Source organism: Raphanus sativus, chromosome 1 (assembly GCF_000801105.2).
Source record: "Raphanus sativus cultivar WK10039 chromosome 1, ASM80110v3, whole genome shotgun sequence".
In the NCBI taxonomy this organism is placed as follows: domain Eukaryota; kingdom Viridiplantae; phylum Streptophyta; class Magnoliopsida; order Brassicales; family Brassicaceae; genus Raphanus; species Raphanus sativus.
The window spans coordinates 10,138,352-10,165,708 of NC_079511.1; the positions used below are offsets into that span (position 1 = coordinate 10,138,352).

The 27,357-nt window shown below is 38.8% G+C and overlaps 8 protein-coding genes across 8 annotated transcripts; 6 read left to right on the top strand and 2 right to left on the bottom strand.

The window, feature by feature from the left end:
- Positions 1 to 733: 733 nt before the first annotated feature.
- Positions 734 to 2,426, top strand: LOC108813769 (uncharacterized). Its single transcript, XM_018586424.2, has 3 exons — positions 734 to 894; positions 1,315 to 1,985; positions 2,111 to 2,426. Exons 2-3 carry the CDS (start codon positions 1,417 to 1,419, stop codon positions 2,178 to 2,180), a joined length of 639 nt encoding a protein of 212 aa, XP_018441926.2. The 5' UTR covers positions 734 to 894; positions 1,315 to 1,416; the 3' UTR covers positions 2,181 to 2,426.
- Positions 2,427 to 2,593: 167 nt separating this feature from the next.
- Positions 2,594 to 4,947, top strand: LOC108813761 (putative methyltransferase At1g22800, mitochondrial). Its single transcript, XM_018586411.2, has 11 exons — positions 2,594 to 2,866; positions 2,971 to 3,054; positions 3,142 to 3,220; positions 3,314 to 3,464; positions 3,563 to 3,632; positions 3,735 to 3,799; positions 3,876 to 3,954; positions 4,031 to 4,118; positions 4,213 to 4,277; positions 4,370 to 4,459; positions 4,568 to 4,947. The coding sequence occupies exons 1-11, from the start codon at positions 2,681 to 2,683 to the stop codon at positions 4,676 to 4,678; spliced, it is 1,068 nt and encodes a 355-aa protein (XP_018441913.1). The 5' UTR covers positions 2,594 to 2,680; the 3' UTR covers positions 4,679 to 4,947.
- LOC108813778 (ethylene-responsive transcription factor ERF019) lies at positions 4,919 to 5,556 on the bottom strand. Its single transcript, XM_018586436.2, has one exon. It carries the CDS (start codon positions 5,515 to 5,517, stop codon positions 5,125 to 5,127), a length of 393 nt encoding a protein of 130 aa, XP_018441938.1. The 5' UTR covers positions 5,518 to 5,556; the 3' UTR covers positions 4,919 to 5,124.
- Positions 5,557 to 9,761: 4,205 nt separating this feature from the next.
- Positions 9,762 to 12,299, top strand: LOC108838675 (pentatricopeptide repeat-containing protein At1g22830). Its single transcript, XM_057010199.1, has 2 exons — positions 9,762 to 9,953; positions 10,046 to 12,299. Exon 2 carries the CDS (start codon positions 10,150 to 10,152, stop codon positions 12,193 to 12,195), a length of 2,046 nt encoding a protein of 681 aa, XP_056866179.1. The 5' UTR covers positions 9,762 to 9,953; positions 10,046 to 10,149; the 3' UTR covers positions 12,196 to 12,299.
- A 143-nt stretch (positions 12,300 to 12,442) lies between these two features.
- Positions 12,443 to 13,456, top strand: LOC108838674 (cytochrome c). Its single transcript, XM_018611564.2, has 3 exons — positions 12,443 to 12,632; positions 12,912 to 13,045; positions 13,132 to 13,456. Exons 1-3 carry the CDS (start codon positions 12,521 to 12,523, stop codon positions 13,222 to 13,224), a joined length of 339 nt encoding a protein of 112 aa, XP_018467066.1. The 5' UTR covers positions 12,443 to 12,520; the 3' UTR covers positions 13,225 to 13,456.
- Positions 13,457 to 13,621: 165 nt separating this feature from the next.
- On the bottom strand, positions 13,622 to 15,991 carry LOC108815061 (uncharacterized). The gene is made up of 7 exons (XM_018587744.2): positions 15,446 to 15,991; positions 15,254 to 15,306; positions 15,086 to 15,178; positions 14,765 to 14,988; positions 14,574 to 14,640; positions 14,003 to 14,113; positions 13,622 to 13,820 (listed from the first exon to the last, which is right to left on the bottom strand). Exons 1-7 carry the CDS (start codon positions 15,831 to 15,833, stop codon positions 13,791 to 13,793), a joined length of 966 nt encoding a protein of 321 aa, XP_018443246.2. The 5' UTR covers positions 15,834 to 15,991; the 3' UTR covers positions 13,622 to 13,790.
- Positions 15,992 to 16,845: 854 nt separating this feature from the next.
- On the top strand, positions 16,846 to 22,609 carry LOC108812727 (vacuolar sorting protein 3). Its single transcript, XM_018585067.2, has 14 exons — positions 16,846 to 18,039; positions 18,140 to 18,415; positions 18,536 to 18,732; positions 18,847 to 18,988; positions 19,292 to 19,567; positions 19,670 to 19,742; positions 20,312 to 20,360; positions 20,527 to 20,812; positions 20,953 to 21,008; positions 21,134 to 21,202; positions 21,310 to 21,421; positions 21,544 to 21,633; positions 21,931 to 22,101; positions 22,177 to 22,609. Exons 1-14 carry the CDS (start codon positions 16,960 to 16,962, stop codon positions 22,267 to 22,269), a joined length of 2,970 nt encoding a protein of 989 aa, XP_018440569.2. The 5' UTR covers positions 16,846 to 16,959; the 3' UTR covers positions 22,270 to 22,609.
- Positions 22,368 to 26,744, top strand: LOC108844915 (SCY1-like protein 2 A). Its single transcript, XM_056989567.1, is given in 15 exon segments — positions 22,368 to 22,445; positions 22,656 to 22,694; positions 22,777 to 22,959; positions 23,155 to 23,281; positions 23,372 to 23,433; positions 23,531 to 23,617; positions 23,725 to 23,811; positions 24,120 to 24,233; positions 24,580 to 24,708; positions 24,910 to 24,972; positions 25,076 to 25,237; positions 25,341 to 25,459; positions 25,566 to 25,723; positions 25,726 to 26,109; positions 26,112 to 26,744. Coding segments are annotated over 15 exon segments (2,148 nt in total). The 3' UTR covers positions 26,468 to 26,744.
- Positions 26,745 to 27,357: the final 613 nt, after the last annotated feature.

The window sequence follows — 27,357 nt, forward strand, 5'->3', positions numbered from 1 at the left end:
GCTACTGCCTACTGGCGACTACTCCTAGGAGGGTAGGATAGGAGAAGAGTGAACTCTCACAATCCTTTGACGATGCTATTGAATGAAAGGAGTAAAAATAAATCAAATATGCTTCTTACAGAGAGAGAGAGAGAGAGTTGAGTTAATTAATCAGTTGGATTAATAAAACAAGGACCAGTCGCTATCATACGCAAGTTAGTAAGTACATGGTCGTCGTTCATTACAAGTACCCTGCGGATTTAAACTGAACCAGCTGAGCCGAACCCAACCCATATTTTCGGTTTTGAATTTGGTTTAATACAGTGGGATTGTACCGAAAATACCCGATAGGAAAAAGATCAAAACCGGGCTACTTTAAACACTAATATTAGGCATGGATACATTTATCCGAAATAAAAAAACCGAATCGAACGGTTCGGATTTGAATCATGTTAATTATACTAGTAAATCAAATATCATGTTAACTATAATATTAAATTTTATATTTCTAAAGCTAAAAACTGAAACTGAATATATATATATATATATATTTAGTTTATACTAATCCAATTTTTTACCTCTTAATCGGAATTAACCAGAAAATTGGAACCAAACTGAAACCGAATGAAATTCAAAATTATTTTAGATGTAAGTCGGTTTTTAAATTTGCCAATCGAACCGAGCTGAGAATCAAAATACCAAACCGAACCAAATTTTCTGAATATCAGATCCTAAACCTCTATAACCGAATGCCATGGCTAATTAAAATAATTAAAAGTTTCATGTTTTCATCACTTTCTTGTCTGTCTCTCATCGCCGATTTGTGATTCACACTAGAAACGAGAGAGAGAGAGAGAGCGGCGATCTCAAAGGCCGGCGCTGACCTTTAAGTCATACACTGGGCTGATCCCTCAGGTGAGCTTTTCCTTCTTTCTCTGTTTATTTCTCCTCGCAAGAAAAAAAAAGAGTAGTAAATAGTAAGTAGCGAGGAAGAAGAGGAGCTTCTGAGAGAGAGAATGGTAAGAGGTCTTATTGTGGTTGCTTGAGTAGAGTAGAGCTAATTGCATGTTTAAACTCTTCTCATTGTGTTACGGATCCAACTCTCTCTCATTTTTCCTTTCATTCCACTATCTCTCTCTCTCTCTCTGTCTGTCTGTCTCGGCGTTTTAGATCTCTTCCGAGTTGATCAATCTCTTTTTATATACAACTTTATCTTCCTCCGAGAGTGGTGAATTCATCTAATAGTTTGATTAGCTTTTCGGATCCCAAATTTGGAAACTTTTTTGTTTTTTTTGGTTGTGGAATCTTGATTCATGTATGTATATATGTTGTCAGCAAATGTAACTGCCTGCTGTTGAAGGAGGAGGTTTTCTTCTCAGCGTCCTCGTCTGGGGGAGACTACTAACCCCTTCTTCTCTCCGGTGATAAAAAAAACCCATGAGAGTTGTCCCTTTCAATCATCATCATTACCCTGACCCTCTTCTTCTTCAGCTGGATTCCATCAAGAACCGTGTTTCCCGCGGTTGCGCTTCCTTTTCTTGTTTTTCTTGTGGCTGCGGCGGAGGCGCTTCCGCGGGACCTGATACCACCCCATGTCCTCTTAAAGTAGAACATCTGCAGCATCCCGTTGTATCCACGTTACTACCAGAGTCTGTTGCTGTTCCTGACAATGACAAAGACAACGGCGCAAATAAAGCTGATGTTGTTGCTGTTTCTGAGAAGGACGAAGACCACGACTCAAATAAAGCTGATAATGAGGATGATAACAGCAGCAGCAAAGAAGCTTTCAAACTCTCGTTGAGGAGCAGCTTGAAGAGGCCGCCGTCTGTTGTGGAGTCACGCACTCTTGAGGATATCAAAGAAGACGAGGAGACGTTGAGTGTCCATGACAATGCTAGCGGCCTCACTGGTTGTGGTGGTGGTGACGAGGATATGGGAAAGAGGAAAGTGAAGTGGCCAGATGCTTGTGGTAGTGAACTCACTCAAGTTCGAGAATTTGAGCCCAGGTCTTTGCTTAAATCCCCAATATGTTAGAATCCACATTGTTTTATTATACATCCTTTTAAGAAGAAGCATAGATGATGATGATTTAGTGTTGCTACTGAATAAACTTTGATATTCTTTTTTTTAGTGAGATGGGATTATCAGATGAAGAATGGGAGACGGGGCAACAAAGGACATGTTCTTGTGTAATCATGTAGATCATCAGTCATCACTCCTGTTACTTACTCACCTGTTCTTGTGTGTTTCGTTTCTCTCACAGTTTTCCAAGGAAAAAAGAAAGGGTGTATTTAGGGTCTGTTTATTACAAAAAGAGGTCTCACCAAGGTTTTGTTGGCGTGTACATTTCCCCCTCCCGCTCCCCATATGTTTTGAGTGGCAAACTACTTTATTCACTGTTTCCTTTTTCTAATAAAAAACACACAATAAGAGAATGACATCATATCGATGCTGAGAGCCAGAGACTGATCGAAATAACAACTCTTGTAACAAATCAGATAAGCATATACAATCTCAATCAGGAAGACAATGTTATGAAAAGCAATTTACTGGGTGTAAGTATTAAATGTAAAAGTAAAAGAATAACTATGGGATATAGATAAATAGTAGGGACTGAAATGAAAAAAAGAATCAGACAGAAGTAAAACCAAACTCAGAAACACTGGTCCGACGTTTTCCCGGTGAAGCGAGAGAGGATTCGATGTACGGACGAATCGGGAGTCTCAAGAGAGTACTCGAAAAACCTAGGAAGCAATCTCACACATTGCTGCCCTTTCTCTCTTTCTCTACAGAGGACGGTAGTGGTTATGGCGGTGGCGGTGAGTCTCAGCAGCAGAATAGCTCCTCGAGGGTGAAGATCTTCGATCGAGATCTCAAGCGCGTACATGTCTGTAGAGCTCAGATTCATCCTTACATTATCTCCCTTTTGTTTTCTTATATTTCTTGTGACTATTTTTTTTTGTGTGTGTTTGGGATGATTTTGACTAAAAGCGTGACAGAGCGGCATGGCTGTCTCGCAATAAAAACGACACCTTTGTCGACGCTGTTGCTGAGAATCTTCTTGACCGCTTAGAGGTAACAACACTCTTTTGAAGAGTATTAATTAAGCTTCTCTTGTGAGTAGCATTTCTTGAATTTTTGAATTCCTCTGTGTGTTCTAAGGATTGTAAGAAGAGTTTTCCATCTGCATTGTGTTTGGGAGGATCTCTTGGTGCTGTTCAGCGTTTACTACGTGCTCGCGGTTTGTTCTTTTTCACTCTCCTTGATTTTTTTTATTTTACATGTCTTATTTTGATATGATGTTGATGTTGGTGGTGGATTTTGTTTGCAACAGGTGGGATTGAAAAGCTTATCATGATGGATACCTCACATGACATGATTAAATCATGTAGAGATGCTGCTCAACATGATGTTTCACTCGGTAACTCCTCCATCGACACATCTTACTTGGTTGGTGACGAAGAGTTTCTCCCTATCAAAGAGAGGTAGTTAACAACAACACTATTGCCATTCACCAGAGTTCTATCTATATCAACTACTAACATTTTTCTTTTTTTTGGAAATTGTTTGTCATTTTAAAAAGTTCGGTTGATTTGATCATAAGTTCCTTGGGGCTTCATTGGACAAACGATCTTCCAGGTTCCATGATACAGGTTTTACTTTTTTTTTATTTTTGCCTGTGTATATGTGAATTGGTTTGTAACTCTTGAGTGGGAGAGACTTATTAATGTGTTGGGTTTTGGGATTGGGTGCAGTGCAAACTGGCTCTGAAGCCTGATGGCTTGTTTTTAGCAGCCATTCTTGGTGGAGAAACCTTAAAGTTCGTTTCTCTCTTCCATCTCAATATTGAATACATCTCCCATATCTTCCTTCTTATTATCTTTGTTTCTAATCAGGGAGCTGAGAATAGCATGCACTTTGGCTCACATGGAGCGCGAAGGAGGGATTAGTCCCCGCCTATCTCCTTTGGCACAGGTGTGTTTGTGTGTTAACATGTGATTACCGAGCTGAAGAACACTGGCTTATCTCTCTTTCTTTCTTTTGCTTTCAGGTTAGGGACGCAGGGAATCTGTTGACCAGGGCGGGTTTTAGTCTTCCTGGTGTTGACGTTGACGAGTATGTTGTTAAATACAAGAGTGGTAAAAAAAAACAAACTACTATTCCCACCTTCTCTTCTTCCAAAGCGTGTTTGTAATCTTGCTTATTATATATTTCCTCTTTCTTTCTACGCAGCGCTGGATCTTATAGAGCATCTTCGTGCAATGGGTGAAACCAACGCTCTTCTCCAGAGAAACAAGGCAAGAGTTTTCTTTCTTCCCGTCTCTCAACTAGCATACATTTACATATTTTCTTAACTAAAGCCCCACGTCTTCATCTTCTATATAAACAGATATTGAATCGTGAAACTGCTCTTGCCACGGCCGCCATATATGACTCCATGTTCGCCACTGAAGACGGCACCATACCTGCTACTTTTCAGGTATGCAATGTATAATAGAGTACAGACTGAAACAACAAAGGCAATACTGTGCATAGTGGACAAGGTTTATATATCGTTTTTTGCATTTTTTTTTGTTTGTGTATCAAGGTGATTTACATGACGGGGTGGAGAGAACACGCGTCTCATCCTCAGGCCAAACGCAGAGGTTCTGCCACCGTATCCTTCACCGATATCCATAAGCAATTCGGTGGTCAATAAAGCGACACTTTTACAAAAAAAAAAAAAAAAAAAAGACTCGAGTCAGAATCAGTGACTTTTTTAATTGTAGTGTGCATGCATATGCCCTTACTGAGGTGAGATCTTCTTGTAAACCATCATGATGTCTCGCATGGAATAAATAATGGACTATCTGACCAGATATGCAGATACATATTTGAGAGGAAGTTGATTATTATATTGTGCAACATACAATTTGTATTTCAAAAATGTTTCCAGATATTTTATCAAACACAACAATACGTGTATAATTATTGTCTGAAACAATCAAAGCGTTACAACCGAAGTTTCCAAGAATTGGGCCGATACCGAAAACATAATCGTATACATGTATATTCACAACGTTCTGTTTACTTACACCAGGCTCCTCCATCAGTGTCGTCTTTCCATAGCTGTATCTTAATTTTTAAAAACAAAGAAGAAGAAGATCAAACGTGATTGTGACCGTCCAGATAATCATACACTGATATATTCAAAGCACCTCCATCCCCGGACGTGCGATGATCACTGTTAACGATCCCGGCGTCAACGGCCATTCCGGCGTTAGAAGCAGCTTGCTGGATAGACCTCGGCGAAGTTTTAGAAGCGATGGAAGGAGGAAGCAAGTGAGGGAAGTTGAGAGACTCTAGCGAGTTCGGTTGGTGCAAACAGTAGAAAGCCACGTCGTGCGCTACGGCCGCTCCTTCGGCCGTTGAGAATGAGCCTAGCCAGAGACGGTCGCGAGTTCCCGGAACTCGTATCTCCGATACCCATTTTCCCCATTTCCGACGACGGATGCCTTTGTACTTAGATTGAGTTTCAATGGTGTCTCTGTAATCCATGTTCGTGTGTTTGTGTTTGTGTTTGAATCTGGATAGGAGACACGGTGGGCTATTTATACGTTGAAGTTGAGAAGTCAAATGGATAAACTATTACTATTATAAATTTAGGTTGACCGGTAAAACTTCGAAAAAATTGAAAAGATATTTGTTTTTTTTGTTCAAAAGAAGAATTCAACGGGTCAAAGTATGGACCCCTTTTCGGACATTGTTATCAATATGATTTTGACCCTTTGGTGAAGACTGGTTTCAAGTTGTAACTTTTGGATTTGTTTGTAATAGTTATTTATTTGTAAACTCGAAAGTTGTTTATTTAATAAAAAACATTTATATATTTATGGATGGACCATACTGGAAAAGAATAAAGTCTTACTCTGGTATATATTAGCAGTAGAATTGACTTATTTTAAAAAAGCTAAGTTAAGGCTGAAGAACAACTACCAGAGACTTATATATTTGTTCTTTCATATTCAAATTTTCAAAGTGAATTTAATATTATTGAAAAGTTACATTGTGTCATTCTATATCATAGTCATTTCTGCAAATAAATACCTTTTTGCCAACCCAAATAAATACGTAAACTAGACAATATACACCTAAACTAATTAGGTAATTTATTGTTGTTTTTATCATCTTTTTTTTTTGTCAAACATTGTTTTTATCATCTATAAAAAAGATTCGGTCAGTGCGTTTTGTAATTTTGTCAATAATTCATGCATCTCTCAAAAACATGCATCTAATCTAAGGAACAGAGTGTGAATGGAAAAGTATTGGAGTAAACAGAAAGAAAATAAAAGAGATTATTAGAAAAGGTGAAAATGAAAGGAAAAAGAAATGAGAGAGACAGAAGAGAGGAGAGTACTCTTGTTTGAGCTATAATAAATTTATTTATGTTTTTTTTTTGTCAACCCATTAAATTTATTTATGTATTTTAACTTTTCTATAACTAAAGAAAATATGAAAAAAGGAGTTTTCATTTATTTGGTAATTTTCAATGTAAATAAAAGTGAATTGATTTTTTCATTCTATTTACTCGAAATGTGTCATACAGTAAGAGAAAACAGTAAACAGTAAAACACAAAACCCACCAAGACTCGGTCAATAGACTCAATACTCTAGATGTTGGCTGCAGTTAACCCACGTGGGGGGAGGTGAGAAAACTATTTTATTCGATTTTTTTTTACTAATACGTCATGCGTGACGGTTTAAGCACCGTCTAAACCGGGTCCCTTAGAGCACCATCAACGCACAGGTAGCTTAAGTAGGGTTGTTTAAAATTTTTTATTATTATTTTTTCTTTTTTTTTGGTTTTGTTAAAAAAAAAAAAAAAAAACGAAAATGACCACTCGCGGGCCACCACGTGTCAGTGGGGCCCACGAAAAAGACAAGCAACACCGCTTGTTGGTGCTTAATCAGGCGTCGATGCTTCTTCTTTCTTCTCTTTCTTCCTCTTTTTCCTATTTTTTTAATCATAAGCCACTCCTAAACTACCCCCTTTAATGATGCTCTTATTTTCCATTTTTTAGGGGTATTTGACCAAGAATCTCATTGAGTAATCCAGTTCCACGGTTGACATACAAACAGGCACAGCGAAAACGAGTTGCAAAAAACTGTTTTTTGTCCTGTTGGTGTGATTAATATTCGGAGAGGGAAACAATAGTCGAGTTTAAGTTCACACATAACTGTAAATGTCACACGGAGCACCCACGTACAAGCCGAGTAGTCTTCATCATGTAATCAATGTGGTTCATATGCCTAATGCTTGAGAATGAGACGCACAACCATTTGTTTAGTCGAGTAGGTTCTTGTATTTACTCCCTTGTACACATTTTGGACTTTACTTGTTATTTGTTTATATACACCGACTCATATGGAAGACGTGACAGACTGACAGTAGTTGTTTGTTTATATATACCGACTCATGAGGAAGATGTGACAGTATTTATGAATAATTATTTCTCGAGAGGTTTTATGAGACATTTGTCCGCTCTATCTTGTTTAATTACAAGAGAACATGAAAACGTCTAGCATATGAAACACGTAATCAGAGATATTGCCAGTTTAGGGGTTATATATATACTATATTGCTTCTGTTATAAGTATATATAATACTATATTGCTTCTGTTATAAGTATTCATAACCTCTTAGTTAAAAAACATATTTCAAAAAATAAACCATATAAGTTTCAAGAAAAAGCTACATTTATTGAGCTTGGAAAGTTATCGAAAAAAATGCATTCTGTAACAATAAAAAGGATTTACGAGTTGACCAAGAAGATATAAATTTATTTTTTGTAAAAAAGGCAAAGAAGATATAAATTCTGAATCTTTTTCTTCAGTATTGTAGTGGCACAATAATTCACAAACTTTCGTCAACCTTTAATTCTCAAAAAAAAAAAACTTTCGTCAACCTTAAATTCCATTTGTTCAATTATCTACTTAATAGTATAAATTATATATTTGTGGAACTCGACCGTCGTACAGATGGGTCTCTAAAAAAAGAAAGATATACAATCTCATTATATATTTGAGTCTAGATTTTATTTTAATGAATCTTTTAGTTCAACTTTTTACTCCAAAATAAAATTACTCAAAAATAAACATTATATTTATTATTATTTTCACTTGTTACTCTATTTTAAATATACTCCGTACTGAAATAGTAATATCTACACTATTAAGAAGAAATCTTTCCCAAAAAATTTACTTCAAAAATCGTTACACCATTTCATTAATATTTTATATTTCTACATAAGACCTTTCTGTTTTAGAGATCAAACATATATTTGTAATATTTGATCTTTAATCCAATTTCCGTGAGACCAAAAATATATCAACCATTTTCAATATATCATTTTTATTATATGCCAAGAGTAATGAAAAATCATTATATCCGTCCTATGAACTTTTTCTAGATGCATTATAATAAAAAGGTTTTGGCTTATTTCATCCTCAGCTGCTAGTTTGATCAACGACAAGACTTAGGTTCATCCTCTATGGTGAATCTTTAAATTTACCACACCATTTATGACTAATAAAAATTACACGTAGATAATTAAATAAAACATATTAAATTTATTTTAAAATAGTTAAAAAAATAATGACAATTCTAAACCACAAATCTTAATTTTAAACCCTAAATAGTAATTTCTAAATCTAAATCCTATACCCTAAATCAAAATTCTATACCCTAAACCCAAATCCTAGATCCTAAACCCAAACCCAAATTCTATACCCTAAACCCAAACCAAAATTCTAAACCCTAAACCCAAACCAAAATTCTAAACCCTAAACCCAAACCATAAATCTTAAATCTAAACCAAGTATCCTAAACCCAAATCGTAGACCCTAAACCCAAACCTTATATCCTATACCCAAATTCTATACCCTAAACCCAAATCGTAAACTCTAAACCCAAACCGTATATCATAAATCCGAATCCTAGACCTTAAATTCAAACCGTAAACCCTAAAATTTAAATTTAAATTTAGGGTTTACGGTTTAGGTTTAATATCTAGGATTTGGGTTTAGGGTATACGGTTTGGGTTTAGGGTATATAGTTTGGGTTTAGGATATTATATTTAGATTTAAGGTTTATGGTTTGGGTTTAGGGTCTAAGATTTGGGTTTAGGGTATATGATTTTGGTTTAGGGTATAGAATTTGGATTTAGAAATTAGTATTTAAGGTTTAAAAATTAAGATTTGTGGTTTAGAATTGACATTATTCTTTTTTAACTATTTTAAAATAAATTTATAATGTTTTATTTAATTATCTACATGTCATTTTCATTGGTTATAAATGGTGTGGTGAATTTAAATGTTCACCATAGGGGGTGAACCTAAGTCTTGATGATTCATATGGAAAGTGATGGTAAGTTCAATCTTGTCCAAAAAATCTTCAAATTCAGAAGAAGAAATTATCTGAAACAATTCATCAAAATAATTCACTGCAATTTTTTTACACCTTATTCTTCGAATATCCTATTTCCCTCATGGTTTATGTTTAGTTTTCAAGCATCCTAAAACTAAAAAAAAATCTTCCGCTACGTCTATTTATAATTCTTTTACTGTCAAAATTTGTTTCCTCACAATTGTTTTTTTTTCTTTTTCATATATACGTTATAAAAGCTACGTGGGCTTCGAATATATATATAAATGGGTCCTGAAAAGTAGAAAAAAGATCTAAACAAGTGGCCCAGTTTTATTTGGTTTAACATCAAACAAGCAAAATATATTCAATGGCTTGCCTCGCTTTCTAGTTTCTACCTCTTCTGCAAGCAAAACCTGTTCCACCCTCCACGCGCGGCTTCTCCTACTTTGGTTTCGTCCAATTCAGTCTCAGACCGAACCTCTTTTGTCTCCTTATCACACGTGTTCTGTCGCCTCACTTCTATGCTCCTCTAGATGTACCTTGTCCTTCCATGTTTGCCCCGTACACGGTACGATCTAGCACACCACTTGTTCGATGATATACCTCAACGAAACTTCCTTTTTTTTTGTTCAAACCTTTCTTGCTTTGATTCTCAAACAGAGAAGCGCAATTGGTTGACTTTTTGCTTTAATGGATCATACTCATAGTGAAACAACAATCAAAACCGATCCTTTTCTCTTCGAATCATATGCCGCTTACTGTATATGCCGTCTTCTCCTTACCGCTGTCCCACTGTAACCGAGCTTCGCAAGTTCATACCCAAATCTTGGAAACAGCCACCGAGACACCGCATCATCCTAGATGAAACAACACCAGTTCCGGTTGTTGTTCTGTTCAAATCTCTCGGACGTTTCATCTCCCAAGGTCATCTCTCTGAAGCTTTCAGAACTTTCTCTCTTCTCCTTCTTCGTCACCACCAGTCTGGTTCTCATGAACTCGTTCTGCAATCAGCTGCTTCCCTTTTATCGACTTGCGTGGCGGTTAACGAGTTCGTTCCAGGTCAGCAGATTCACGCTCGTTGTATCTCGTCCGGTTTGGAGTTTGATCCGGTTCTGGTCCCAAAGCTTGTTACTTTCTACTCTGCTTTTAATCTCCTCCACGAAGCACGGACCGTTACTGAGAGCTCTGGCGTTTCCCATCCCTTGCCGTGGAATGTGCTCATCGGATCGTATGTTAGGAACAAACGGTTTGTTGAGGCAGTCTCTGCTTACAAGAGAATGATGAGTAAAGGAGTTCAACCTGATGAGTTTACTTACCCGTCTGTTCTCAAGGCTTGTGGAGCGTTGCTGGATTCTTCTTCTGGGAGAGTGGTTCACGGCTCCGTTGAGGTTAGCCCTCACAGACGCTGCTTGTATGTATGCAACGCGTTGATATCTATGTATGCTAGATTTGGTGATGTGGATATTGCTCGGAGATTGTTTGACATGATGTCTGAACGGGATGCTGTCTCGTGGAACACGTTGATTAACTGTTATGCGTCTCATGGCAAGTGGGAGGAAGCAATCGAGTTTTTCGATAAAATGAGTCTCTCTGGTGTAGAAGCGACTGTTGTAACTTGGAACACGTTAGCTGGAGGTTTTTTGCAGACGGGAGATCATGTAAAGGCTTTGAGTTTTGTCGCTAAGATGAGAAATCACAATGTGAGTTTAGATTCTGTAGCTATGGTTAATGGTCTGAAGGCATGCTCACACATTGGAGCGGTGCGGTGGGGTAAAGAGTTCCATTGCCTTGCGATACGTAGTTGTTACGCTCGGATAGACAATGTTGGAAACTCGCTGATCACAATGTACTCGAGATGTGGTGATCTTAAGCACGCTTTTATAGTGTTTCAGCAGATGGAAGGGATTGATTTGAGTACATGGAACTCTATCATCTCCGGTTATGCGAACAACGAGAGATCAGAAGAAGCATGTTTCCTGCTAAAGGAGATGATGCTCTCTGGCTTCCACCCAAATCACGTCACTCTCGCCAGCGTTCTCTCGCTTTGCGCTCGGTTTGCAAACCTGCAGCATGGGAGAGAGGTGCACTGCTACATCCTGAGGCACCAAAGCTGCTTCAAGGACAGTTTAACCCTGTGGAACTCCCTTGTTGATATGTATGCGAAATCCGGGAAAGTCGTAGCTTCCAAGCGGGTGTTTGATTTGATGAGCAAGAGGGATAAAGTGACGTACACTTCATTGATAGATGGATACGGCATGGTGGGTGAAGGAGATGTCGCCTTGGCGTGGTTCAAGGAAATGATCAGATCCGGTATGGAACCTGATCATATAACCATGGTTGCAGTTTTATCAGCTTGTAGCCACTCCGGTTTAGTTCATGAAGGAGAAAGGCAGTTTAAGAAGATGCAGTATGTGTTTGGTATACTCCCTCGCCTTGAACACTATTCTTGTATGGTTGATCTCTACTGCAGAGCAGGTCTGCTTGTTACCGCCAGAGATGTAATCCGGAGAATGCCTTACGAGCCGTCCCGTGCAATGTGCGCTACCCTGATCATAGCTTGTTTGGTCCACGGGAACAGAGACATTGGTGAATGGGCTGCAGATTTGCTACGGGAGATGGGGGCAGTGAATTGGGGACACTGTTTGTTGATTGCTGATATGTATACGGCTTCTGGTTCTTGGAGCAAGCTTGAAGAGGTGAAGAGGCTGATGAGTGTGCGAGCTGCTCATGATGAGTTTGCTACTCTTGGTTCTTCTTCAATCAATCAGGAGCAAAGTTCAGACGAAGAACGTCTTGTAGAAGTAGGGTAAAATGTGTTATCTGACGGTCCTGATTTTGAGAATGATCAAACTGGGAACATTGGTTTGTTGATTGTACATAATCTTATACTGCTATACACAATCGTGTTTTACAAGTATACGTGAACAGCTGAACTAATAAACAAACAACAAATAAAGGCAATATTTTATATTTGGATGACAAAATTGAAGCCCAGTAAGAGCCCATTATTCTATTGGCCCATTACTGTTGATGTTAATAAGAGGAGCTCTTTCGTGTATTGATGTCACACACCTAACAGAAACCCTCAGAAGCTCCAGCGAAGCGAGTTCCGTCTTTGTTTTCTCCAGGCGAAGAATGGCGTCGTTTGATGAAGCACCACCAGGAAACTCCAAGGCCGGAGAGAAGATCTTCAGGACCAAGTGTGCTCAGTGTCACACCGTCGACAAAGGCGCCGGTCACAAACAAGGTTAGATCTGATCCATCTCTCATCTCTTTGACTTTTATTCTCTATGTTCGGATCCGAATCTTCTTTACCTTTTTGAGTTAGAATAGATCTGTTCTTGTGTCCCTGATGTTTGATCCGTTTTGAAAATTCGTTGATTAGCAACGCTTGTTTTGTCAAATCATTATTAGATCCGATCCAAAAACTCGATTTCGTGTTATGGTGGAATGTGATTTTGATTCCTCGAAGTATTGTGGCTTGTGAATAACCTTTAACTTTTTTTTGGTAAATGGTTTTTAATAGGACCGAACCTAAACGGTCTGTTTGGAAGACAATCTGGGACAACAGCTGGTTACTCTTACTCTGCTGCTAACAAGAACAAAGCTGTCGAATGGGAAGAGAAGACCTTGTACGATTACTTGCTCAACCCCAAGAAGGTATAACTTTATCCTCTTTGTTTTGTTGTTGTGAATTTGACATTGGGATTGATTGCATTCTGATTTGTTCTCGTGATGTGCAACAGTACATTCCTGGAACGAAGATGGTCTTCCCTGGGCTCAAGAAGCCCCAAGAACGTGCTGATCTCATTGCCTACTTGAAGGAAGCTACTGCTTAGTGGGACTACATGATCATGACTTTTTAGTCTTCTCTGATCAAGATATTCTTTTGACAAATAAAATCTCCAAACTTTTGTTTTTGGTTTTTGGAAATGCTCTCCTCATCTTCAATTACACGTTTTGGTGGGGGAAATTTGGTTGTTTGAGTTCCAAATGTACTCGAGTCCTTACATTTTCTGAGGCTCATTCATATAAAATGCATCTATCTAGAAGCACTTTCTTTCCTATCAACATATTTTTGCATTGTAGATAACAAATATCAAGCTATATAAACTATGAACAATGGGGCAAGATCAATGACAACCTAGATATAACATGTTATCTTTAGCAATCATCCTAGATCACTTTCATTCATTTAGATGCATCTATCTTGGTACCTTTCAACATATTGCAGTGTAGAGAACAAAAATGGAACTATATTGTCAAATTATGAACAATGATAATGTCATCACGTATATAACATTCAACGACTGAAACATGGTTCTCCACTAAGGTTTTACAGATCCTAGAGCTCATCCAGCTGAATCCGTGACTGTTCTGTTCCCTTCTCCTAGTACGCATATCTCTACTCATCATCAATATCCTTTATGGCATCCTGCAACACCAAACAAGTGAATTAGATACAAGTGTGTTTAACCTTGTTCGATCAGATGGGACTTGTGTGTACTTATGCTACAAAAGCTTCGCACTAGTTGGTCTGACATTAAAAGGGGTTTAATATAAAGTACACAAGAGAAAGAGCACAACAGTTACTACTACTGAGTAGTACTTAGTTACCTTTGCAAGGCCAGTTACATATGTTGCAGCTAATGCAGTTACCAACAGACCCAACCCGAGCGTTAGAAGCTGGCCGTTTCCTCCAGGCAACCCAACAGTTGATTCTTCTTGCTGAAACAACACATATAGTAAACATTGTCATTTGATGGTAGTTATGTTGCTTGCTAGAATCACAACGTATCCACAGTTCAGCACATTCATCAACAATCAAGTCTCCACTGATCCATCAGAGATTCAATTTCTTCAACTCAAGTTAACATCCATAAGTAATGACTAGTCTTCCTCGTGCTGAGTGCCTTTCATTCTATATCAATCTCCTTTTCCATTATGTAAAAACAAAACCTTTTGATGTGATCCCATTCTATGACCCTCTTTTAACGCCCTACCTTTCTAAGCTAGCTTTCAATTTAGTTCTTCTACCATAGACTAAAGCAGACCAGCATGGACCTATTGTACGCCCAACAACGTAAGAAGTAAAAGCTCGGTGGATCTTATTGTGCTTGAAATGAGAAAGGAATATGTTCATAGCATGAGGGCTAGATAAACTAGATTAAAAGACAACAAAACTTACAATGATAGCTCGTCCGAAAGCTCCAGCGCTGACATAAGCCCAAGATCCTGGAAGCATACCTAACCAGCTGCACAAAACAATATAATCCTCAAATAAGTACGAGTACTCAAAATGTACATTTATCCAGTTGAGATCTTGTGTCCTTAAATGCTAACTAAATTCATAAAAAAAATCCTTTTAATAATACAGACCTTCCAAGTACATAAGGCACAAACTTGACCGATGTCAATCCGTAGAGGTAATTGCCAAGAGAGAAAGGAAGCAGAGGGCTTAGGCGAAGGAGAGTAACAACCCTAAACCCATTTTCACCGATGGCTTTATCAATGGCGAGGAACTTCTTGTTGCCTTCAACTAACTTAAGGATACGCTCTCTGGCAAAGTATCTAGCAATTAGAAAAGCAACACTAGCAGCCATCTAACCCAAAAACAAAAAAAAAAGCAAAACCAAAAGAGAATCACATAACCAAACAAATTTAAACATTTTGGGAAAGTTACTTGATGAAATAACTTACAGTTCCACTGATAGAAACAATGATGGTGCCAACGAGGGAACCAAAGAGAAGACCAGCCGACATGGTCAACGGGAGAGCCGGAATGGCTAGGATCTAAGAAACAAAACACAAAAGCTTGAAACTTTAGGCTAAAGAGTCTTAATGACAAGAGAGTAGGAAGAAGCTTGCCTCAAGGCCAGCATAGACGGCAATGAACAGTGCATACCCAGCCGGACCATAACCTGTTTATTAATCCGACAAGACAGAGAACTCATGTCAGCTCCTCAAAACTGATCTCAAAACTGATCTCAAAACTTGTCCTAAAATGCATCTTTTTTTTGTCTGTCAACGAGTTCAATCGATTCAGTGTGTTAATAGAACCTTCGATGAAAGTGGAGAACTGAGTGAGAAAGGAATTGATCTGGTCTCTGTAGACGTATCCAACGCCGGCGAATCCGCCAACGGTGCCAATCAACAAAACTCCGGCAAGAATAGTACCCTTGATAGCAGCATCCTCCCCACCTGATCCTTCGTCGCTCTCAGCTTTGGAGGATTTAGCGTCGTCGTTTTCGTCGCTACTGGATTTGGGATTGAAGAACCATCGGAGACTCTTGGAAGGAGGAGGCGGGGAACGGCGGAGAGACTGTTGGTTCTTCTTCGTTTGTTTGAGGGAAGAGCATGGCTTGAGGAAATGGAATCGTCTGAAGGAGGAGGTGAAGGTGAATAATGGGAGGGAAGAGGATCTGAGAGTTAGAGTGAGGCTGCGCATCTTTCAAGCAGCGTTGACGATGATGATTGAGTTAAAGCTGCTTCTTCTGTTTTCCATCCAGAAAGTTTTCTCTGTGGGATGATGGGATTTGTTGGCGCGGTGTTTTTTTTCATACCGAAGAAGAAGAAGAAGAAGACGATGTGGCTTCTGGCTTTCTAGAGTGCCACGTGTTTTTTCTTTCTAAGGATCACGATGTAGTTTTCATTTTTTTCTGAAAAATAAAATAACCAACTAACGAAATTAAAAATTTAAAACAATAATTCTATCGCATATTCGCATCGAAAGTCACAAGACAAATTCATAATAGTTTCATTTTTTTTTGTCATATTATATGTTTAGTACAATTTGCCAGGAATAAATTAGCAAAATCTCAAATTGATATATGAAAAAGTTTAAGATCGTTGGATGGAATGAAGTCCACGAACCGAATGAACCGACGTGGATGGTCCATTTGCCGTGGACAGTCACGGTGTTACGAAATTATTTATTCTTTGTCTAGTATACTATAAGTTATTTAAGAAGTTCTTTACAGTATATATCAACTTAAAAGATCAAATTAAAAACATTAACTAACAAAATAGTACAGTATTTAATTTAAAAACTAAGAAAGTAAAATTTGAATGATGGTTTATTATTAGCCATTCTAGTTTTCTCTACTTTTTTAATTGAAAACTAAATATTTTATAGCAAATATTTAAAAGTATTAGAGCAAATTACAAATCCCATATCCAAAATAACTTATAACAGAAGTGGGAGTGTAAGACAATAAAACCAGCAAATTACAATCTGAATCCTTTTTTCTTGATCATAGAGAAGTTATAGAAAGCAAGCTCGGCCATCTCAAGTTACCAATTACAAATCTTTGTGGTTTCCTATAAGTAGGCTTTTATTCATGGGGGTTCGATGTTACTTTTCAGGCCAGGTCCGGGCCCAATAGTTTTTAAAAATTTTTTTGAAACGACGCCGTTTATTCCACGAAGATAAAGCGAAGAAAATCTACCGAGAAGTCAAAATGAGAACTCCTCTTCAGCTTTACCGGTTAGGCGAGACTGATCGGTGATCGCCGGAGTTTCAATCTCCTCGAATCCCTTTCACTGACATTGTCTCCGTTCAACCACTCTAACTAATGGCCAAATCTCGATCAGTCGTGGAGCTCACTACCCGCTACGATCTCGGCGTCGGCGGCGGCGTCGACAAGATCCGATCCCTATGCCTCTCCCCACACTCCGATTCCCAAACCCTAGTCTACATCGGCACCTTCTCCGGATCCCTTCTCCTCCTCTCCCTCGACACTTCGACCAACATCGTCGCGCGTCTCGGAGCTCTATCTCTAAGCGCTTCCCCGGTCGAGTCCATCTTCGTGCTCGGCCACGAGGAGAGAGGGAAAGTTCTAGCGCTCTGCAACGGCCACTTGTTCTTGGCGGATTCGCTTCTCTCAACACCCGCTAAGAGACTGGGCGGGGTGTTGAGAGGGATCAGTGTCGTCGCTAAGAGAGTGAGGGGACGCGAGGAGTCATCTGACTTGTTGTCGTTGCTGCCTTCTTCCGAGGTTTCAGGTGAGTCTAGCTCGAGCAAGAAGTTTCTACAGATGCTTGGCGGTGGGAGTCGTGTGGGGAGTGATGTTAAAGGGAAGGACTCTCGACGTCGTCGGCGCGAGGGAGTTCGTTATGTTTTCGCTGTTGCGATTGGTGAGAGGATGTTGCTGGTTGAGCTTGATGAGGAAGATGGGAAAGGTGATTCCTTTGTTGTGTTGAAAGAGATTGTTGGGATCGGTGGGATCAAGACTTTGGTTTGGCTTGATGATTATGTTGTTGCCGGGACTGATAAAGGTTATAGTTTGATCTCGTGTGTTACTGGGAAAAGCGGGGTGATATTCGCGTTGCCTGATGTCTCTGGTCCCCCGCTGCTCAAGTTGCTTTGTAAAGAGTGGAAGGTGTTGTTGTTGGTGGATAATGTTGGGGTTGTTGTGGATACGAATGGTCAGCCTGTTGGTGGGAGTCTTGTGTTTCGTAGGAGGCCTGACTCTGTTGGAGAATTGTCTTTCTATTTGGTGACTGTTGGGGATGGGAAAATGGAGATACATCAGAAGAAGTCGGGTGCTTGTGTTCAGTCGGTTAGTTTTGGTCCTGAAGGGTGTGGGCCTTCGGTTTTGGCAGTTGATGAGGCAGGAGACGGGAACCTTTTGGCTGTTACTACCATATCAAAGGTACCTATCTCAACAATGGCTTTCTTCAATTCCCTAAAGTTTGTCTTTATGATGAAGTGGTCATGAATACTATGTCTGATTATTCGCTGTGATGTTTCAGGTTATTTTTTATCGAAGAGTGCCTTATGAAGAACAGATTAAAGACCTCTTGAGGAAAAAGAGATACAGAGAAGCCATCTCCCTGGTGGAGGAGCTTGACTCAGAGGGGGAAATTTCGAAAGAGATGCTTTCTTTTCTTCATGCTCAGATAGGGTATCTACTACTTTTTGATTTGCGCTTTGAGGAGGCAGTGAATCAGTTTTTAAAGTCAGAAAGCATGGAACCTTCTGAAGTTTTTCCTTTTATCATGCGAGATCCTAATCGATGGTCTTTGCAGGTTTATTTTTCTCCTGGCAGTGGCTACTTGTGTTGTGCTTTAAATTTGTTTTAAAGAGCTAGCTTCTCAAACCTTGATTAAACTTCTCTCTGCTTCAACAAGGTTTTCACTTTCTTTCAGGTTCCAAGAAACAGATACTGGGGATTGCATCCCCCTCCTGCTCCTCTTGAAGATGTTGTAGATAATGGATTGATGGCCATCCAAAGAGCCATCTTCCTAAGAAAAGCGGGAATGGATACTCCGGTTGACGAAGAGTTTTCCTCAAATCCTCCAAGTAGAGCTGATTTACTAGAGTCAGCAATCAAAAACATGACAAGGTGCTACAGTTTCTCTATTTGTGTACATTTCCCCCCCCCAACAGTTTTTAGTATACCCCTGTTCTCTGAGGTGGGAATTGGCATATAACGAGTTAATGTTACCTGTGGCAAAAGGTACCTCGAGGTCTCTCGTGAGAAGGACTTAAGTCACCCAGTAAGAGAGGGAATAGACACGCTTCTAATGCTTCTGTATAGAGCACTAAACCGTGTTGAAGATATGGAGAATCTTGCATCTTCTGTTAACAACTGTGTTGTGGTATGTCTTTTAGTGCATACATTATTCACACACGTATTTTATAGCACCAAATGGTACGTTGTTTTAGAAATTAACAACAGAAAGATGTAAGAAATCTGTAATTTGGATCTAGCTTATCTATTTATTTGACAGAAATATTTGACTAAGACAGCTATAGCTTGGTTAGAAAGAGAGAAAAATTTAGTGCCTAGGTCTGTAGGTGCATTTATCATCTTCTTAGCATTACAATGCATTGAATATAGAGATCTTGTTATCAGAAAGTTGCTTGCGGGGATGACAGTACAATTTGTGTGAGCGGTGCAGGAGGAGTTGGAGTCTCTTTTAAATGAATCTGAACATCTGCGGACACTTGCATTCCTATATGCAAGTAAGGGGATGAGTGCAAAGGCTCTTGCTATTTGGCGTCTCTTTGCGAAGAATTATTCATCTGGTCTGTGGCAAGACTCAGATGACTTGGTGCCTTACTTACACGAAAACGAGCTCATTAGGCTATCTGGAAAAGAGGCTGCTGCTGCAGAAGCAGCCAGGATTCTTGAGGAACCCTGTGATCCAGAACTGGCATTGCAGCATCTTAGTTGGGTATGAAATATATATGATATAACCCCAAGTTGTTGTTACTTTTTTAAATTCTAATATTTGCATCTTACGAATATAATTGATGATTGTGGGTATCAATTTTAGATTTCAGATATAAACCCATTGTTTGCTATCCAAGTCTTGACGTCAGATAAAAGGACAGAAGAGCTTTTGCCAGGTGGGAATCATGGTTATAAGGACATTTGTGTTTGGTTGTGAGTCGGATGTTGATCTCTTTTCGCTCTTATTAGAAACATCTTGGCAACTGTTTCTTGAGTTTTGAACTGTTGGTCTCTGTTGGAATTGTATTGATAAATAATGGCTTAGCTGAAGTCTGAGATGATTTAGGTAACGCCAGAAGTCCAATACTGCTTTTTTGCTTCGGGGTAACTTAATCTATGCATGCATATATTCTCATATCCATAGTGTGCTTTACCTCCATAGTCTGCTTATTCGGCTATTGATGTCCCTTACAGTAGGCAGTTTTATTTTAATTTTGTTATAATTTGGCTATGGGATTTTGATCTATGCATGCATATATTCTCATGTCCATAGTGTGCTTTACCTCCGTAATCTGCTTATTCGGCTATTGATGTCCCTTACAGTAGGCAGTTATATTTTATTTTTGTTATAATTTGGCTATGGGATTTTGAGTGGCTTGGCACATGACATTATTTGTATAATGGTGGATAAAACACTAGATCTTTTCATTGATGTAAGGGTCTGTGTTTCTTAATCTTGTTGCAGAGAAAGTGATCCAAGCTATTGATCCCCAAAAAGTTGAAATCATACAGAGGTATGGTTTACTTACACCATAAGTAGTTTTCATCCTATTGACTTTTTCTTAAAGCTTATTACTTATTAGTAATTAGTAAAAGAACGGTCGACCAGAGTTTTTTTTGTAGTGAAGTTGGGAATTTTTTGAAGTTTTCTTCTCATCGGATTCTTTATGTATGGGCCAGGTACTTCCAATGGCTGATTGAAGATAGAGACTATAACGACCCGCAGCTGCATACATCATATGCTCTCTCACTTGCCAAGTCAGCACTTGAGTGTGTTGAAGTTCAAAATGGTAACCAAGAAACTGATGCTGGAGGAAAAGAGGCCCGTGATTGTAATGTAGGAAGTATTTCTCTATTTGAAAGTGATGTGCGGGAAAGGTTGCAGACCTTTTTGCAGTCCTCAGATCTGTATGACCCTGAAGAAATATTGAATTTGATTGAAGGATCAGAACTGTGGTTGGAAAAGGTTTGTGGGTCAAATTTGTTTCCTTCGTTTTATGTGTGTAAACAGTAGCACCGATGATTATTCAACAAATTTTCTACAATCGAAACAACTGATATCTTGTTGTTTTATCTTCTGATATGTGTGTGAAACTCTTTTGGCAGGCTATCCTATACCGAAGGATAGGACAGGAGACAGTTGTCCTTCAAATTCTTGCTCTGTAAGTTCTCATTAATAACGAAGTTGAACTGTTGATGATTGTTAATCAAAGATTTGAGACCTTATACAGTGTATAGTGATTTTGAATATATGACTACTGATAAGATCTTTTGTCATGGGAACCAGGAAGCTTGAGGATTGTGCAGCTGCAGAGCAATATTGTGTAGAAATTGGAAGACCAGATGCATTTATGCAGTAGGTTTTTTTTTTCTCAATTTAATCTAGATTTATTGTGTGAATCCCATGACTCGAGTTCCACTTTTCCTTTTTTAAAATCCCCATATAACAGAAAGTTATGTTAGGTTACTTGATATGTATCTGGAGCCTCAAAATGGTAAAGAGCCTATGTTCAAAGCTGCGGTTCGTCTTCTCCACAACCATGGGGAATCACTTGATCCTTTGCAAGTTTTGGAAGTAAGAGATCTCACAGTCCATATGTTAATGAAGCTGATAATGCTTCTTATACTACAGCGTTTGCATTTGTTAGTTCATCGACGCTTGTTTGATAGTGCTGATATCATTTTTTTTTCTTCCAGAAATTGTCTCCTGACATGCCTTTAAAACTGGCGTCAGATACAATTTTGAGAATGCTCAGGGCTCGGGTTCATCATCATCGTCAAGGCCAAGTAAATAATTCACAAATCCCTTTAAAAAAAATAATATTCGCGTATTATGTTATGTGGCTGCTACTGTTGTGAATGCCCTTAACTTTGTGGGGGAAGTAAGATTGTGTGTTTCTCTTGTCAAATGTCACATTAGCAAGAGTAACATGCACAGTTACATCCTAAGAAGAAGTCATCAGTGAAGTAGCATTTATAAAGCTTATGAATAAATTGTTACTGTGCTTTTAAGTTCTTGAATATATATATGGTGGTGTGGGTGGAGCTTGAGTGTCTGAATGGTTCTTATGTTAATTGCTACAGATCGTACACAATGTCTCTCGTGCATTGGATGTGGATTCAAGGTTGGCAAGATTAGAAGAAAGATCACGTCACGTGCAGATAAATGATGAGAGCCTCTGTGATTCTTGCTTCGCCCGCCTGGGAACTAAGCTATTTGCTATGTACCCTGATGATACCATTGTGTGTTACAAGGTTAGTCCGCAACCCTTACTTACATCTCTTGCAACAATGCTTCCTTTCCTCTGAGGTTGCTGCTCTTGTTCACAGTGTTACCGACGCCTGGGTGAATCAAAGTCAGTAACGGGCCGTGACTTCAAGCGAGATGTTCTGATAAAACCCGGTTGGTTAGTGAACCGGTAGCAGAAGCCCTCTTTGTTTAAAAGTTGACCTCAAATCTCTCACAAACGCATAGAAGACTGTACAGTACAGATACTTGAAGAACAACATAAGGAGATTTCATGAAGTTCTTCTCTATGCTTGTGGAGAGAGATTCGAATCTGCAACGTTTCAACAGATTCTTCATGCAACGAGTAGTGGTAAATGTTGTAGGGGCATAGAGGAGTTCTATAGGGACATTTCTGACTTTGTGGCAGTTACAAATGGGCAAATGTTGCAAATAATTTTATATAGTACCTTGTTGTTACTTTCTTATCAAGACGAAGGACCTGTTTGGCTAATAAATGAAAATAAAAATAAAAAATTAAGAGGAAAATAAAACTCATGATTTGGTTACTGGATATGCACAGGCTGGGAATTTGGATACCATGCAATCATTTCACTACGCTGTGAGTACATTAAAACTCATGATTTGGTTACTGGATATGCATGGTATGATGAAAGTGTTTCGATATGAATGGATCTGTGTAGGAATATGATGTTGAAGACTCGATTTTGCCACTCCAACCATCTTTAAACTATACTGCACCTGAATTGGTGCGGAGCAAAACTCCATCGGCTGGAGCTTCTTCAGATATTTTTAGTTTCGGATGCCTCGCTTATCATTTAGTTGCACGGAAACCATTGTTTGATTGCCACAACAATGTCAAAATGGTAATTCTGAATCTCAAGCTCATTAGTCCAATCTTCAGGCTAAGACGATCTGATAGGTGTTTTTTTTTCCTGTAAAAAGGAAGCAGACTCAGAACTAGTTTCCGTTTTAGGTTAAATTTCACATTTTCATGATATAAAGTAGTAGAATATCTGTATTTTCCATTGCTGATTATTGGACCTGCAATTTTGTTGCAGTACATGAACACATTGAACTATTTAACAAATGAAACTTTCTCATCTATACCCTCGGACTTGGTATCTGATTTGCAACGGATGCTATCAACGAACGAGTCCTTCAGACCAACAACATTAGATTTCACAGGTAGGAATACCGAATCTTCAAGTTTCTTGTGACAAAGTTTTACCTCGTTGCTTGTGCACTTACATCTTGGACTTGACCTTTCATCTGCATGATCTAATTTTTTCAGAAGCGACACTAGGTTACGTGCCCTCCGTTTTCTTGATCATATGCTTGTATGTATATATACTTTCAAACATTGTTTCAGACAGACATCATCTAGATAGTAGGAAATATATATAACCTTTGGGGAAATTTTTATATTTACCACAGGAACGAGACAACATGCAAAAGTCTGAGTTCTTAATAGCATTGTCAGATATGTGGAAATATTTTGATTTGCGTGTATTACGGTATAAGGTAGTCACTTCATGGCTTCTTTCCCATATACTGTTAACAGAAAAAGAAATCAATTGCTCAAGTGCTTTGCCTTGTTACAATTAATCAAACTAGGTTTTGTTATGCAGGTGCTTCCGCCTCTTTGTGCTGAACTCAGGAATTTGGTTATGCAGCCAGTGATTTTTCCTATGGTTCTAACTATTGCAGAGTCTCTGGTGATTTTTCTAATCTTGGGTATCTTGCATTGGGTCAGTCAGGTTTCCATGCATTTCATTTCTTCTCTTTCTTTGAGATTTATAGAACTGGTTCTAGATGTATTTTCTCTCTCTTATTACTTGTGTTTTATGACCTATACTTAAACTCTCTTTCCGATTGTACAAATAAATCAATAGATAACGGCTATTTATCAACCTGTTATCTGTACAAAAACTTGGAAGTTGCTTCACATTGACCTTTGACAAGAATTTTTCTTGGATCTCTATCATGTTTTAATTATTGCTTGACCTTGAACTACAATTCACAGGATAAGAATGACTTTGAGTTGACAACGCTCCCAGCTCTTGTTCCTGTTTTGAGTTCTGCTACGGGTGATACTCTACTGTTGCTTGTAAAGCGTGCAGAGCTTTTAATTAACAAGGTAAAACTTTAACCTGTATGTATTCAGAAGTGGAGTTATGTTTTCGAATCATGCATTATTGTCTGCTAAGTTCTACTAATTTGACACATTGGGAAGGTGTAAAGTATTGTTACCTATGAGCTGTGCCTTAGTGCCTATGAGATATCTTGTGCCGTTACTTGGCAGTGCCACAGCCAAACATTGTTTTTGTGCTGCCGTAAACTAGTACAAGACCGTCACATCTAAAGCTGATTCATATTGCTACTTTTAAAACTGCTCTAAAATGGAATCACTTTCCCCTTTTCGTATTACATCTTACGCGGTTAGGCCCTCAGATTTTTTTACTAGTGTGCTTTTGTATTTTTAGACTAGTGCAGAGCATCTTGGATCTCATGTCCTCCCTTTGCTTCTCCGAACCTACAATGACAACGATGTCCGGATAAAGGAGGAAGTTCTGAAAAGATCTACATCTGTTGCTAAACAACTTGATGGTCAGGTGATGCTTGATGCTTGATGCTTTGTGTTTAATATTTTATCTGAGTGCATCATCTAATATGGGATGATACAAGCTTCAGGATTGATGTGTGGCTTACACAAGCGTAATTTCAAATGCATTTGAATTTTGGTTCTGCAAGATAATTTTGGTTATTTGCATTGGTGAGTTTCTTTCTGATTCTTTTCCAACTTGTTTCTGCAGGTCGTAAGGCAAGCAATTTTGCTTCGTGTTCATGGCTTGGCTCTCAAGACTACAGTTGTTGCCGTATGTTAGCCTTGATTGGTTCAATATTTGTGTCCTTTAAAGAATAGAGAGATTAAATGATGAGCTCCATCATCTAATCCAAATTTCGTGTGGTGCAGTGCAGGTCAGAGTAAATGCTTTGCTCTGCTTAGCAGAGCTGGTTCAAACGCTTGATAAACACGCTGTTACTGAAATCTTGCAAACAATTCAACGTTGTACTGCCGTTGATCGTTCTGCACCTACGCTTATGTGTACTCTTGCAATCGCAAACGCAATTCTCAAGCAGGTGGGTAAAATAGCTTACATGTGTCAGTGATCCTAACTTTGCTTTTATACCTGTGGTAACGTATAAGATGATTTACTTGTCACTCTCCCTAATTGTTCTTTAGTATGGAATTGAATTCACTGCCGAACACGTGCTTCCCCTAATTATACCACTTCTCACAGCCCAACAATTGAACGTCCAACAATTTGCCAAATATATGCTATTTATCAAGGATATTCTCAGGTATGCCTTCGAGCTTTCCCGTCCCTGTTTCCAAGGACCCCTTACAAAACTGCGAACTGTTTTTGTTTTTAACATCTGGCTTGTCTATCTTTTGGGCTGGGAACAGGAAAATAGAGGAGAAAAGGGGAGTTACTGTCAATGATTCTGGAGTTCCAGAAGTTAAACCAGGCTCTGCTGCAGATGGGATCCAGTTACAAACACCAATCCAAAAAATTGAGAAGGTTGCTTCTGCAGCAAAGAACAGTCCTGCATGGGATGACGACTGGCCATTCCGACCAAAAGTTCTGCTTCGAGAGATCCTGCACCCGCAAACTCTCAGTTTAACAATTCTACAGTTCAACCACAGCCATCGAACAAGACAACAGTGCCAACGACATGCGCTCCAGTTGATATAGAGTGGCCACCAAGACAATCTTCCAATGTTACTTCTCATCTAGCTAATGATGAGGCACGGCTAAACTCAGGAGGAACATCATCAACTCCTAGTTTTGATGAACTAGACCCTTTTGCTAATTGGCCACCGCGAGCGAACAGTGCTTCCATTGCTTCTGGGGGTTTCCACAACGGTACTGCCGCCACTCGACCTCCACCGAACAACAGTGGTTCTAGTTTGAGCAATAATATACCAGAAATGAAGCAGTTTCCGAGAGCTAAAACGACTTCTGGGCCTTTGGCAATGCTTTCTTGTCTTCTTTGAAATCACAGCAAGGAGGTTCAGGTATCAGTGCAAGTAACCAAGATCCTATGAACTCTTTTGGTATTCAAAATCAGAACGAAGGAATGCCGTTGTCTTTCGGAAGCAGTTCATACAGTAACCAAAAGCCGCCAGCAGACATAAGTTCAATATTCAAGTCAAGCAAAACTGAGCAAGCTGCAATGAGACTCGCACCACCACCTTCGACAGCAGTGGGAAGAGGAAGGGGAAGGGGCAGAAGTGGGACATCTACCTCGAGGTCAAGTGGTTCCAAGCAGCAACAAACCGAGCAGTCGCTGTTGGATCCATTGTGATCAATCGTTCGTTGAGACAACATTGGGTTTGGTCAAAAACATTTGCAGAGTGAGGGAGTGAGTGAGTTGGTCGTTTGTTTTGTTAATTCTTCAGGCTAGAATTCCACCATATATTATTTATACATCACTGCCACAGGTTCTTTCTCTGAACTCTCTCAATATTTGCTCATTATTGTTTCTTCAATAGTCACTCTAAATTTCGTTAGTATATTTTTTTATCATAGATTTAAATTCGAGTTTATGTGCAGTGCGATGGGATATGTTATGTAGAAGATGTTTATCGTTTTCATGTACATTATATTTTCTCTTGCATTTGATATATACATGTTCCAAAGAAAAATCGTATGGCGATCGTTATTCATGATAACATCTCCTAATTTGGTTTATAACTTATATCACATTCTTTGCTATATTATACGATAGTAATCTGCTTATATCAATCAATTCAATTTAATTCTTGTGGGCAACATAAGTCTATGAAAGGTTACCTTGTCCCTAATGATTAACCGATTAACCTAACATTTGTATCTCTTCGAGCAGTGAACGACGTTCTTCCGGTCTGAAATAATTTTTCCCACGGGTGGAGAAATTACTTTTGTTGTTTGATACGAGTAAACAATTATCAAATTTATCGGGGATCTCATATGGATTACTGTATCACGGTGCATGAAAGAATATACTCCGGCTGTAATATAGGAGTCTGTAGAAATCTATTGTAACAAGAACTCTGTTATATACCTTGTACGCAAAATGAATAAAGTCAAGCAAGTTCTCAAAATTACATGGTATCAAAGCCTTTCTCTGAGCCAAGGACTAAAGATTTACAAATCAAAAACAGACTCTAGGCTGGATGCCCTGACACAAGACGCTCCACGTCAGGATACTGCCTT

Excerpts from the sequence above, each read along its gene's own strand:
- LOC108813769 (XM_018586424.2), top strand. The coding sequence starts at position 1,417 with ATGAGAGTTGTCCCTTTCAATCATCATCATTACCCTGACCCTCTTCTT. Across the intron at positions 1,986-2,110 it reads GTTCGAGAATTTGAGCCCAG|TGAGATGGGATTATCAGATG; the intron begins GTCTTTGCTTAA and ends TCTTTTTTTTAG.
- LOC108813761 (XM_018586411.2), top strand. The coding sequence starts at position 2,681 with ATGTACGGACGAATCGGGAGTCTCAAGAGAGTACTCGAAAAACCTAGG. Across the intron at positions 3,055-3,141 it reads ATCTTCTTGACCGCTTAGAG|GATTGTAAGAAGAGTTTTCC; the intron begins GTAACAACACTC and ends GTGTGTTCTAAG. Across the intron at positions 3,955-4,030 it reads GCCTATCTCCTTTGGCACAG|GTTAGGGACGCAGGGAATCT; the intron begins GTGTGTTTGTGT and ends TTTTGCTTTCAG.
- LOC108813778 (XM_018586436.2), bottom strand. The coding sequence starts at position 5,517 with ATGGATTACAGAGACACCATTGAAACTCAATCTAAGTACAAAGGCATC.
- LOC108838675 (XM_057010199.1), top strand. The coding sequence starts at position 10,150 with ATGCCGTCTTCTCCTTACCGCTGTCCCACTGTAACCGAGCTTCGCAAG.
- LOC108838674 (XM_018611564.2), top strand. The coding sequence starts at position 12,521 with ATGGCGTCGTTTGATGAAGCACCACCAGGAAACTCCAAGGCCGGAGAG. Across the intron at positions 12,633-12,911 it reads AGGCGCCGGTCACAAACAAG|GACCGAACCTAAACGGTCTG; the intron begins GTTAGATCTGAT and ends GGTTTTTAATAG. Across the intron at positions 13,046-13,131 it reads ACTTGCTCAACCCCAAGAAG|TACATTCCTGGAACGAAGAT; the intron begins GTATAACTTTAT and ends GATGTGCAACAG.
- LOC108815061 (XM_018587744.2), bottom strand. The coding sequence starts at position 15,833 with ATGCGCAGCCTCACTCTAACTCTCAGATCCTCTTCCCTCCCATTATTC. Across the intron at positions 15,307-15,445 it reads GTTCTCCACTTTCATCGAAG|GTTATGGTCCGGCTGGGTAT; the intron begins GTTCTATTAACA and ends ATTAATAAACAG. Across the intron at positions 14,641-14,764 it reads GTGCCTTATGTACTTGGAAG|CTGGTTAGGTATGCTTCCAG; the intron begins GTCTGTATTATT and ends TGTTTTGTGCAG.
- LOC108812727 (XM_018585067.2), top strand. The coding sequence starts at position 16,960 with ATGGCCAAATCTCGATCAGTCGTGGAGCTCACTACCCGCTACGATCTC. Across the intron at positions 19,568-19,669 it reads CATTGCAGCATCTTAGTTGG|ATTTCAGATATAAACCCATT; the intron begins GTATGAAATATA and ends TATCAATTTTAG. Across the intron at positions 21,203-21,309 it reads AGACCAGATGCATTTATGCA|GTTACTTGATATGTATCTGG; the intron begins GTAGGTTTTTTT and ends AAGTTATGTTAG.